The sequence below is a fragment of the Bos taurus genome, chromosome 7 (assembly GCF_002263795.3).
Source record: "Bos taurus isolate L1 Dominette 01449 registration number 42190680 breed Hereford chromosome 7, ARS-UCD2.0, whole genome shotgun sequence".
Taxonomy (NCBI): domain Eukaryota; kingdom Metazoa; phylum Chordata; class Mammalia; order Artiodactyla; family Bovidae; genus Bos; species Bos taurus.
Window position 1 is genome coordinate 43,944,859 of NC_037334.1, and position 10,443 is coordinate 43,955,301.

The 10,443-nt window shown below is 61.2% G+C and overlaps 1 protein-coding gene across 1 annotated transcript; it reads right to left on the reverse strand.

The window, feature by feature from the left end:
- Nucleotides 1-1,973: 1,973 nt before the first annotated feature.
- Nucleotides 1,974-10,425, reverse strand: MEX3D (mex-3 RNA binding family member D). Its single transcript, XM_059888741.1, has 2 exons — nucleotides 9,819-10,425; nucleotides 1,974-4,214 (listed from the first exon to the last, which is right to left on the reverse strand). Exons 1-2 carry the CDS (start codon nucleotides 10,423-10,425, stop codon nucleotides 2,845-2,847), a joined length of 1,977 nt encoding a protein of 658 aa, XP_059744724.1. The 3' UTR covers nucleotides 1,974-2,844.
- Between the last annotated feature and the right edge of the window lie 18 nt (nucleotides 10,426-10,443).

A 10,443-nucleotide genomic window follows, 5' to 3' on the forward strand; every position in this document is an offset into this window, starting at 1 on the left:
CCAAGGGTGAGGAAGACCTTGGCAAAAATGGGGACCCAATAAAAGTCCTGACACAGGTGGGAGAGATTAAAGGAGAAATTCCAAGGCCTGGCTCCAATCCACCTTTTCAACTCATCTCCCCATTATTCTCACCTGTCCCTCTGAGCAGCCATTCTGTGTTCCCTGGATGTGTCCTGGGATCTCATCACCTCCAAGTCTTTGCCATGCTATCTGCACCTGACTATGCCATCCAGTCAACCCTCAGTCTAGCCCACCTACCATATCAGTTTCCCAGAGCGGCTTTAAAAAATTACCTTAAAGTGGGCGGGTTAAGACAATAGGTATATGTTCTTCCTGTTCTGGAGGCCAGAAGTCAGGGATCAAGGTGTGGCAGGACCGTGATTCCTCTGAAGACTCCAGGGCAGGTGGTGGGTGGTCCTTCCTGCCTCTTCCAGCTTCTGGGGACTCCAGGCATCCTGGGCTTGTGGCTGCATCAACCCCAGTCTCGCCTCCAGTGTCACATAACTTCTCCCCACATGTCTGTGATCCTGCTGTGTCTCTTACAAAGACATTAGATTTAGGGCCACCCTAACACAGATGAAGGTTTTTCTGATAGCTCAGAGGGTAAAGAATCCATCTGTGATGCAGGAGACACAGGAGACACAGGTTCAATCCCTGGGTTGGGAAGATCCCCTGGAGGAGGAAATGGCAACCCACTCCAGTATTCTTGCCTGGAGAATCCCATGGACAGAGACGCCTCCAGGGTCACACAGCTTCTGCCCGCACGTCTGTGACTCCTGCTCTTTTATAAGGACACTGTCTTACAGGGTCACCCTGATGCAGGATGATCTCAAGATTCTTGACTATAGCTGCAAAGCCCGGTCTGTAAGTTCCCACCCATAGGTTCCAGGGCTGTATCTTTTGGGGGCCATGTACCAATGCACTCCAAGGCTGGAGCCTCACCAGTGCTGGGAGTGTGGACCTAGGTGTTTCCCCATTTACAGATGGGGACATTCCAGCAGGACTAGACTGGAACCCTGGGTGCACAGGGTCTGTCCTGAGACCCAACTGGGTTCCACAGTCTGGGGTGACTACTCTCAACCAGAGGGTCCGAGGTGACCTCCATTTGCTCTTGGGCATGTCCTCTCCATCTCTGGCTGCTTCCTCTCTGTCCCTGTTGCCCCTTCAAATGCTCCTGTTATCCCAAACTCTTGGCCTTCTCCTGAAAGCCCTCCAGGCTGCTCTGCTCTGTCTTCCTAGTTTCCCTAGCGGGCTGTGTTCTCCGGGTCCCTCAGTGCCTGTTTCCAGAGCCAGCAGCCTGTGGTCACCTGGCCCCTGGGCTTGCTTGTCCCTGGAGCAGTCCTGGGCCCCTCCCTGTCAGCACATCCCATCCTCAACTCACTCCACTCAGCTTCCTCCCATCTCTGGAGCTCTGCTGGCCCCTGTCAGCAGCCCACAGTCCAATCTGTGACCCCCGAGTTCTTGCCTCTGGGCCAGTCCCAGTCCTAAAGAACCATGTCTGGCAGCCCCACACCCCAGAGTTCTCTGCTCCCAACTAGATGCCTGGGGGACAACACCTGAGGCTTATCACTCAGATGTTCCTTGGGCCCAGGAGACCTCAGGACCCCTCCTGGGAGGAAGACCTGCCCCTCCTCTATACAATGTCATCCTGCTGGCCATGGGAGTGTCATGGCAGCAGGCAGGTGCCCCAGGAAGCAACCAATATCACCACTCCCCCACATAGCTCACAGCTGTCCCCATGGTTGGTTGTCCCCTAGGATGTGGGGTCCTGAGAATAAGAAGACCTGGCTGGACCACCTCTCTGTAGAACCCCAATAAGATGCCAACAGCACCTGGCTTGTGGAAAAGCCTAGAAGCAGGATATCCTGAGCCCTAACGCTTTGACCTGGAAGACTAGGTGGGTGGGGCTGGAACTGAGCCCCTATCCCAATCCCTCCCCCATGCCCACCCACACCCCACACCAGGCCAAGGTCTCACATGTAGTAAAAAGACTTTATTAAGAAGGCTTTGAAGTCAAAAAATAAAACTCTTGATACAATTTTCTGAACCCTTAGGTCAGCTCAGCAAATATATAATCAGTAATTTAGCTGTGTAAGATTAAAGGTCCGTTACTTTATTTAAAATAAAATATATTTTAGTCTTAAAATTTATTCCATAAAGTACATATTTCCCTATAAATTCCCTACATATACACAAGAGGTAAAAAGTAAAAGGTTTTTTTTTTTTAAAAAAACAACAACAAAAATTAAAAACTGTCAAAAGAAACCACAGCAGAAAGGGATTAATAATTAAAAAAAAGTTAGAAAGTTCCGGACGCCCCTCGCCCCCTCCCCCCCACCCCCCTCCGGCCTGCGCGCGGCTTACATACTACAGGGTAACCATATGATCCCCCCAAAGGGAGCCATCCTCCTCCTGGAAGTTGCTACAGAGGTTGAGACCATGGGAAAACAAACACTGTCAAATTGATATCCGCTACATACAAAAGAAGTACAACCCAGAGTTGTAAAAATCGTGTTTTTTCTTCTTAAAAAGATCACCTTGGGCTGGGGGCTGGGGCGGGGGATAGGGGGTAGGGAGTGTCTTAAATAAAAAGTGCAAGCAGGCAAGCAGGCCTTTTCTCTCTGGTTTATTTTAACCTGTCGACTCAATACTGTCATTTGTTAAGAACTGAGGTGCCGCTTGGCCGCGTCGTCTCCACGCCTGGGACCGGAAGAGTTAAAGCTCGTCTGTAAACACTGGCCGCCGCCCCGCCCGCTTCCTCCCCTCCAGGCCCTGTGCACCCACCCTGCGCCCACTGATGGCCCCGGGGGTGGGGGTGGGACCGCGGGCGCACCAGGGGCCCAGCTAGGAAAAGATATGAATGGCCTGGGTGGCGGGTGTGCGGCAGGCCGGGCACTCCGGCTCGCTCTTGCCGCAGATGCGGACGGCGCAGTCCATGCAGAAGAGGTTGTGGCCGCAGGGCACCAGCGCGGCCATCACCTCACCCTCAGCACACACTACGCACTCCCGCGCCAGGGCCGCAGGCGCTGGGGCCGCTGGGGGCTTACGACCGTTCTCGGGGGCGCTGGAGTCCAGCGCCGAGCACGAGGAGGCCGAGGAGCTGCTGGGCAGCGAGGTGGCTGTGGAGAAGCTGGCGCTGCTTGAGAAGGACGTCAGGGAACCCTGTGGGGGCCGCCAGGGCAGGGCGCCCACTGGGTCTGGTGTAGGCCGGCGGGCCAGCGGGAGCTCCAGGCCCAGGCCACCGGGCTCGGGCAGCGTGGGCGAGTGGCGTGGTGTGCCGGTCCCGCTGCTGCGTCGGGCACCCGGGGCTGGCGGGGCGGGGGCCCCATTGACCGCTGAGCAGCCACCGAAGGCCGGCAGCGGGGTGGCCCGCTCGAAAGGCGCCCAGATGGTGGCCGCGGTGGGCACGGTCAGGTCCAGCGCCAGGAAGTCGAAGCCAAAGTCGCAGTCCTCGAGGGCGGGTGGCCCCGTGGGGGCCCCAGGACCGTCCCCGCCGAAGGTGAAGCCCCCATTGCCAGAAGTGCTGTAGGGGCTGGCGGGGCCGGCGTCCGGTACCTGCACAGGCACCGGCGGCCCCCCACGGCTGGCCGCGTAGAAGGACTCAGGACCTCCCGGAGCGCCCAGCGCAGTGTCCCCACGGAGGCTGGCTGTGGGCGCTGGGGGCCGGCGGCCCGGGTTGGGGGCCTTAGCCCAGAGGCCTGCGGCCGCCCCGAGCAGGTCCAAGCAGACATCTGTGCCGTTGGAGTGGAAGTCGCTGTCAGGGCTGGCGTCGGTGAAGGCCCCCGTGCGCAGTGTGATATGGGCCTCGATCTCCTCGCGTGCCCGGTCCACGTTCTCGGGCATGCCCGTCACGGCAAACACCGGCTCCTTGTCGCGCCCAGGCGTCACGATGTATGTATGCGTCCGTTGCTGGATGCGCTTGATGGTGGCGCCCTTGGGCCCTACCACCAGCCCCACCACGCGGTAGGGCACGCGCACCTGAATCGTGGTCTGTCCGGGTAGGTTGGGTGGGCCCTGTGCGGTACCCGGCAGCCCGCCCGCCTTGCTCCGCGTGGCCCGGATCACGGAGAAGTGCTCGGCGGCCGACAGGATCTCACGCTTGGCCATCTCCACGTCCTCCTTGCGGCCGGTCACGATAAAGACCGGCTCCTCCCCTCGCACCGGAGTCTTGATGTACGTATTCGTCTTGGCTCGCAGAGCCTTTATCTTGCACCCTGGGGTGGGGGAGGGGGAGACATGGTGAGGGCGGGGACCCCTCCTCAGGACAGCCCCTCCAGGGCCGCAGCTGCATGGGACAGCTGGTGACCTGGGTGGGTGCCCCCACCTTCCAGCTGTAACATCAGACTGCCACTCTACATGTCCTTCCTCTTCTATAGAGACACTGGTCACTGGATTCAGGGCCACCCCAACCCATCATGACCACATTCTAACTACATCTGCCAAGACTCTTGCCCGGTAAGGTCACATTCTGACATTCCAGGTGGACATGGATTTGGGGGGACACCTTTCAACCTACAACAGGGCCTCTCTTTGCCTTTTTGACAATCCCCCTGCTATGCAGCAGGGGTTTGTAGGACCAGAGGGGACACTGAGGCCCAAGGATGGAGGGAGGGACACAGAGTGTCCCTGAGATTACAGTCATGTGAAGACGGAGCCCAGGGCTGGAGGGAGGTGGCCACAAGCCCCAGGACGCCAAAGCTCGTGAGCACCACTGGAAGCCCGGAGGCTGGAGAAGACCCTCCACTGGAACCTCTGGAAGGAGCATGTCCCCCGCCAACACCCCGATTTCAGATTCCCACCCTGCAGAACTGTGAGCATTCAGTTCTAGTTTCAAGCCATTTGGTCCACTGTACCGGACAGAGGACACTAACGCAGACTCTTTGACACCAACTCCCAGACTGCCTGGAGGGGAACCCGAGGCCTGGGCGGTGGGAACTTCTCATCACATGACCCTCCCCCAACAGCAGATCCTGTGCCCCAGGTCAAAACACCTCCACAGGCCCCCCAGTGGTCCCAGACACTGAGGGGAAGCTGGGGACATGCCTTGGGGGTTCATCACTGCTGCCCAGGTGACCCTGGGCCGCAGTCTGAGGGTTGACCCTGCAAACAAGGGCCGGGACATCTGTTGAGGAGAGGGTCAGTCATGCAGGGTCCTTGACTTGGCACCTCACCCAGCATCTGGCAGCCCTTCCAGGGCTAAGGGGAAGGTACACATGAGAAACCTAAATGCCAGGTGTGGTTTCACCAGGCCCCTGACACCCCACCCCCACCCCAGGGCCTTCTGAGACATTTTGAACTGGGGCCCAGGAGACTGGGAGTCCCCCCACCCTCTAAGCACTGGGAAGCCAGGAGGACACAGGAATACTGTTTCCCTGTGGCAGGCAGGCGGCTCTGAGTGGAGTTAACAGTGTGGCTAAGTTCTCAACAAGAAAAGATACAAAGTTAGCCAGCAAGCCTTCTGTGCTGATGAAGTCAGAGTGATGGAGCCTGGGTCCCAGGCAGGTGCCCCTCACCCATAGCTGAATAAAAGCAGGGCAGGTGAGCAGGGGTCTGCCATCTCTCAGCCTCACCTCTTGGTCCCTGGCCATTTCCTCCATGCCCACCCGGGGTCCTCCCCTTGGTGGCTGCCCCGCCTTTCTGGCAACTCCAAAGGCCCCCCCGACCTGTGGCTGCGTCCATGCCTGCCCTGGTCTCCTCCCTACTTGGCTGCTGGGAAGGGCCTCTCCTGCAGTCCCCTCGCACCTAACCTTTCCCATCTGCAACTTTACTTTCATATCCTCTTCCTTCTTTGCATGACATCAGAGCCTGGCATGCCTTCCTCCAGGGAAGCCCACCCTGACTATACTGGACCAGGCCCCAGTACACACTTCTCAGACCTTATGTCTAACTTTCTGAACTCTCTGAGACTGGGGGACTGTGATGTAAGGCTGGTGCACTGGGGATACTCTGGGCATCTGAGGGACCGTTCCATGCCTCAATTTCCTCATCTGTCAAAAGAGAGCAGAAACAGACCCAGACTCACAGGTTTGGGGCAGGATCTGATGGGCCAGGGACTGGAACCTGCCCTCATGGGGGAGCCTCAAAGCGGGTGGAACCCTGCAGCTTTCTGTTCACGGGACCCCATCCTGCCCTGACCTGAGAGCAGCCTCAGGTGGAGCCCTCAGTGGCCAAACAGAACCCTGCTCACCACCCCCACTTCAGCTGTGATAGTCACTGCCCCCCCCACCACTAAGACCCCTAGAGGTGGCAGAGCTTGGGGGCATGGAACTGCACAAGACAGGAAACTGGGGCTCCAGGAGTGACCCTGGGGGCTACTGCCAATTGGTGGGTACAGAAGAAATGCAGATTCCTGGGCCCTGCCCCTACCAGGATTCCAACTCAGAGAACCGGGGAGGGCAGGTGACTTCCCCCGGCCCCAGCGGGCCCCATAGCTGCCGGACCTGCCCTCAGAGAGGCAGGGCCTCGGGTCCCCACAGGCAGCCTAGTTGCAGGCAGTCCTGCTTCCTGCTGCTCACATGAGCCTGGACCAGGATCCAGGCCACCCCTGCACTGAGTGCACTAGGCATTCAAGGAACCAGGCCCCAAGGGAGCTCATGCAGGTGACCATAGACCACACTTATCCAGGGAACCTCAAGGTCACGTGGGGGAGCCAAGGGCACCACCCTGGGAAGAAGGCTGCGTGCTGGGGGAGCGCTCCTGGCTAAGGGGACAGTGGGGACAGCGTTCCACAAGCAGGCGGGTGCTGGGACAACCCAGTGGGGTGCTGTCCCAGAGCAAGGCTGAGTCACAGTCGGATGTCTGGGGACAAAGCTGGCTCCCATGTGAAATAGGGAGCCATTGTGCAAGCAGGGAAGGCTGCGACCCCCAACCTGGGCCTGGCTCTCTTCCTATACTCCCCACTCTGGGTGGGTAGATAAGAATTTCAAGGCATGGCCCCCCATCACCCTAGGATCATCCCACAGGGATGGGGCCACACACAGGCAGAGAATACCAAGCAGAGGTCCCTCTCACTGAGGGACAATGAAGGGGACACTAGGTGGCTGGCAGGTCACTTGTTCCTGACCGTGACCTAGTGTGCTGCAGGCCAGGCTTGGTGCTGAAGACCCAACCCCAACACCCCAGTCATGGCCACACTGCAAACTCTGGCAAGGGGAGCCAGGCAGGAGGGCACTGGGGTGGACGGGGGCGGGTCTCGGAAGGAACAGGGCCAAGGTCAATGGTAGCAGATGTGTGCCAGCCCTGCCCACTTACGGGCTGGGGTGACACCCCCCAAACTGGTCCTTCTGAGTTTCCACTTTCTTGTTTGTGGAAAGGGGTCAGCTCCTGACACACCCAACCCTGGAGCCAGTTCTCTCCCAGCTCACCTTTTCTCCCCCGCAGTGCAAAAAGAGTCTGAGAGACTAGAGTGCAAATTCCAGCCCTACCAGCTGGCTATGGCTGCACTTCCACCTCAGCCGCTTTACCCTCCTGGCCTGGAGGTGACAGGTCCTCTCTAGGGGATACCGTGGGGCAGGCTGAGGCCCCCACTCAGTGGTCCTCTCAGTCCCTCAGGCCTCTCAGCCTCAGGGACCAGGGAGCACCACAGGGGTCATGGTCCCTACCCCTTGCCCAGAAGTTGCATAGACCTAGTGGGGAGGAGACTGAGGCTCACGGAGCAACATGGGGTTGTCCAGGAAAGGGAGAGCCCAGGTTTGTGGCTCTGGTTGCCAGAGGAGGCTGGACAGATGCACACCCCCTCCATGAACTCCAGGGAAGGGGTGGCCTTAGACCAGGGGTCAGACAGAAGAGTAAGTTCAGGGCAGGCCACGACCCCTGCACTTGGGCCAGCAGAGCAGGAAAAAGGGACAGGCTCCATGTTCAGGGACCCACAGGGTAGATGGGGAGGGGTGGGGGACTGTGACTGGAAGAAGGGCATAGTGTGTCTTCCAGGCTGTGCCTGAGGACTGGTGAGGGAAGATGGGAGCCACAGATACTTCAAGAGTGGGGAGCAAGGGCTGCTGAAGCTGCTGACCTGTCCTGGCACGTGTGCTCCACCCCCGAGGCCCTGCACCTGACTAATTATGGGACGGCAACTGTGTGCCGGCTGGGACTGGGTGGAGAACCAGCATCTTGCTTGAGAATTTTTACAAAAACCTCCATTGAGGTGCTCTCCCCCAACCCCCGTCACAGAGAGGAACCACCCTAGATGTGGGGAGAGCTCTGGGGGTCCCTGCCTTGCTGCCTGCCATCAGTGGGAACCCAGGCGGACACCTGGTAAACGGGTACCAGAGGCACAAGTAAGAGACAGGGCGGAGCCTGACGACTCAGCCACCAGATGGCTCAGACGAGACCAGGGCTTGGGGCCCTCTGCCTACTGCCCACACCCCCAGGTGCTGCCACGTGCATCCACAGGGGGCTTGCCCTCATGCTCCACCATCCACCAGCCTAGTGACCTTGGGTGGCATCCCCGGCCTCAGTCTCCACATCTGCCCCCAACGGGCTTCTGAACATTTGGTGTGGGGCAGCTGTCTTCTTCCAGGTCCCAGTGCGGTTACCGGGGACAGGGCAGGGAGGGGACAGCGCTGGGAGGGGACAAGGCAGGGAGGGGAAGTGTTCAATTGGGGTCTCTTGGTGCTTGCCCATAGCCAAGGACCCCCTTATGGCAGTCCCCCGACCTAGCACCACACCTGGCCCTCCTTGTGTCCACATGAAGGATGGACAAATGAATGACTGAATGTACCTGTGGCCGAGGCAGCAGGCTTGCTGGCCCCAAGGCCCCACCCACCTGGAACTAGTAGAGGGTGGTGTTGAGGTATCCCTGTGGTCCTCTGCCCATGGCAGTTAGGGTGACAGGTCATCTTGCAATTCAAGCCCCCCACACCTTTCTCTAGCTCCCGTGACCGAGGTCCCAGAGGCAGGGTCCCCCAGCCCCATCTCAAGCTCCGCCCAGGCCCCACCCCAAGTTCTAGAACCTGGCTGACCAACAGAGAGGCCGGAGCCCAGAGGTGTGGGCAAGAGAAAGTTGAGGCTGGTGGGCAAGCAGCTAACAGGGTGGGTGGGTGTGTGCTGGGCCGGGCACTGCCCACCACCTCCGGCCCGCCCGCCCCGCAGCTCCAGGGCCAATGAGCGGCCGCCGGCCTGATGTCACCCAGCCTGGCTCTCTAACAAAGAGAACAATGGGGCGGCTGCAAAGACCTCCGACAATGCCGCTTCGGGACCCCCACACCCTGGCCAGAGAAGGGCTGTCGGGCTGGATCCCCCCAAGTGGCTTTCACAGGGGGTCCTTGTGCACACCCTAGATCCCTGACGGGGCTGACAGCGGGAGGGATATTCGCTCACCCTGTCCTGCTCCCCCTCACCCCAGCAGGGTGCCCAGGCTGGCAAGTCTTAAGGTGTACCCTCTTTGTGCCACCAAATCTCTCTCCTGACCCTGCCAGAATGCCCTGGCCCCTAGCCCCCCTCACACGCGAGCGAACCGCCCCGGGCCATTTCTGGGTGTGGAGAGGGCACTGCCCGGCCCAACCTCCTTATCCCTGGGATGGAACCTCCGGGAGCCCAGGGCCCAGGCAGTGAGCTGCACGCAGGGCGCTCTCCAGGCTGGAGGCGCCCAGACAAAGGCGGCAGCGGGGCCGGAGCGCCGAGGGGAGGAGCGCGGGCCGCGCCCAACTTTCTCCCGCGGCCAGCGGCAGGACAAAGGCGCACAGGCGGCCACCGAGGCCCGAGCCCACGCGGGGCGTGGCCGGGGTCTGGTGTCCAGCCGTGGGCTGGGCTGGGCGGCCCCTCTGGGGGCGAGTCGCGCAGGAACCCCTGGGGCGGCGCCCCCGACGGCGGCCACTCACCCTGGCGACCCACGATCTCGGCGACGTGCTCGGAGCTGGGCACGGGCACGCACTCGGTCATGTTCACGCTCTTCTTGCGGCTGCCGATCACGCTCATCTGCTCGGCCAGCAGCGTCGGGGGGCCCAGCGCCGCGGGGTGGGGCGCGAAGCCTGCGAACACGTCGGGCGGCGACGGCCGAGGCGGCGGCGGGGGGCTCACGTCCGGCTCCAGCAGCGGCAGCGGGCCGGGGGCCACGGCCACCCCGGGCGCCCCCGTCTCAGGCCCGTCGGGGGGCGCCGGCTCCGCCGCGGCCCCGCCGTCTGCGCCCCCAGTCGCTGCACCCGCTCCGTCTCCGCCGCCCGCGGTCGCCCCCTCCTCGTCCTGGTCGCCCGCGCCCCCCAGCCCCAGACCCGAGAGCTGGTCCAAGGCCAGGCGCAGCGCGGCGGCCGCGTCGTCGGGCTCGGGCGGCGGCCGGGGCGCGGGCGCGGCCTCATCGGCGCCCTCGGGCGGGGGCGGCGGCGGCGGCGGCGGCGGGGGACCCGGGCTAGGGTCCCCACAGACCGGCGCCCCGGGTCCGCTGCCGCGCGCGCCCCCGCCGCCGTCGGGCTGTCCGGTGGAGCTAGGCATGGCGGCGCTAGCGCTCGG

Bases quoted from the DNA above. Each gene is read 5' to 3' on its own strand.
- MEX3D (XM_059888741.1), bottom strand. From the start codon at position 10,425: ATGCCTAGCTCCACCGGACAGCCCGACGGCGGCGGGGGCGCGCGCGGC. The intron at 4,215-9,818 runs GTGAGTGGCCGC...CCCCCACCCCAG, and splicing joins CGAGATCGTGGGTCGCCAGG to GGTGCAAGATAAAGGCTCTG.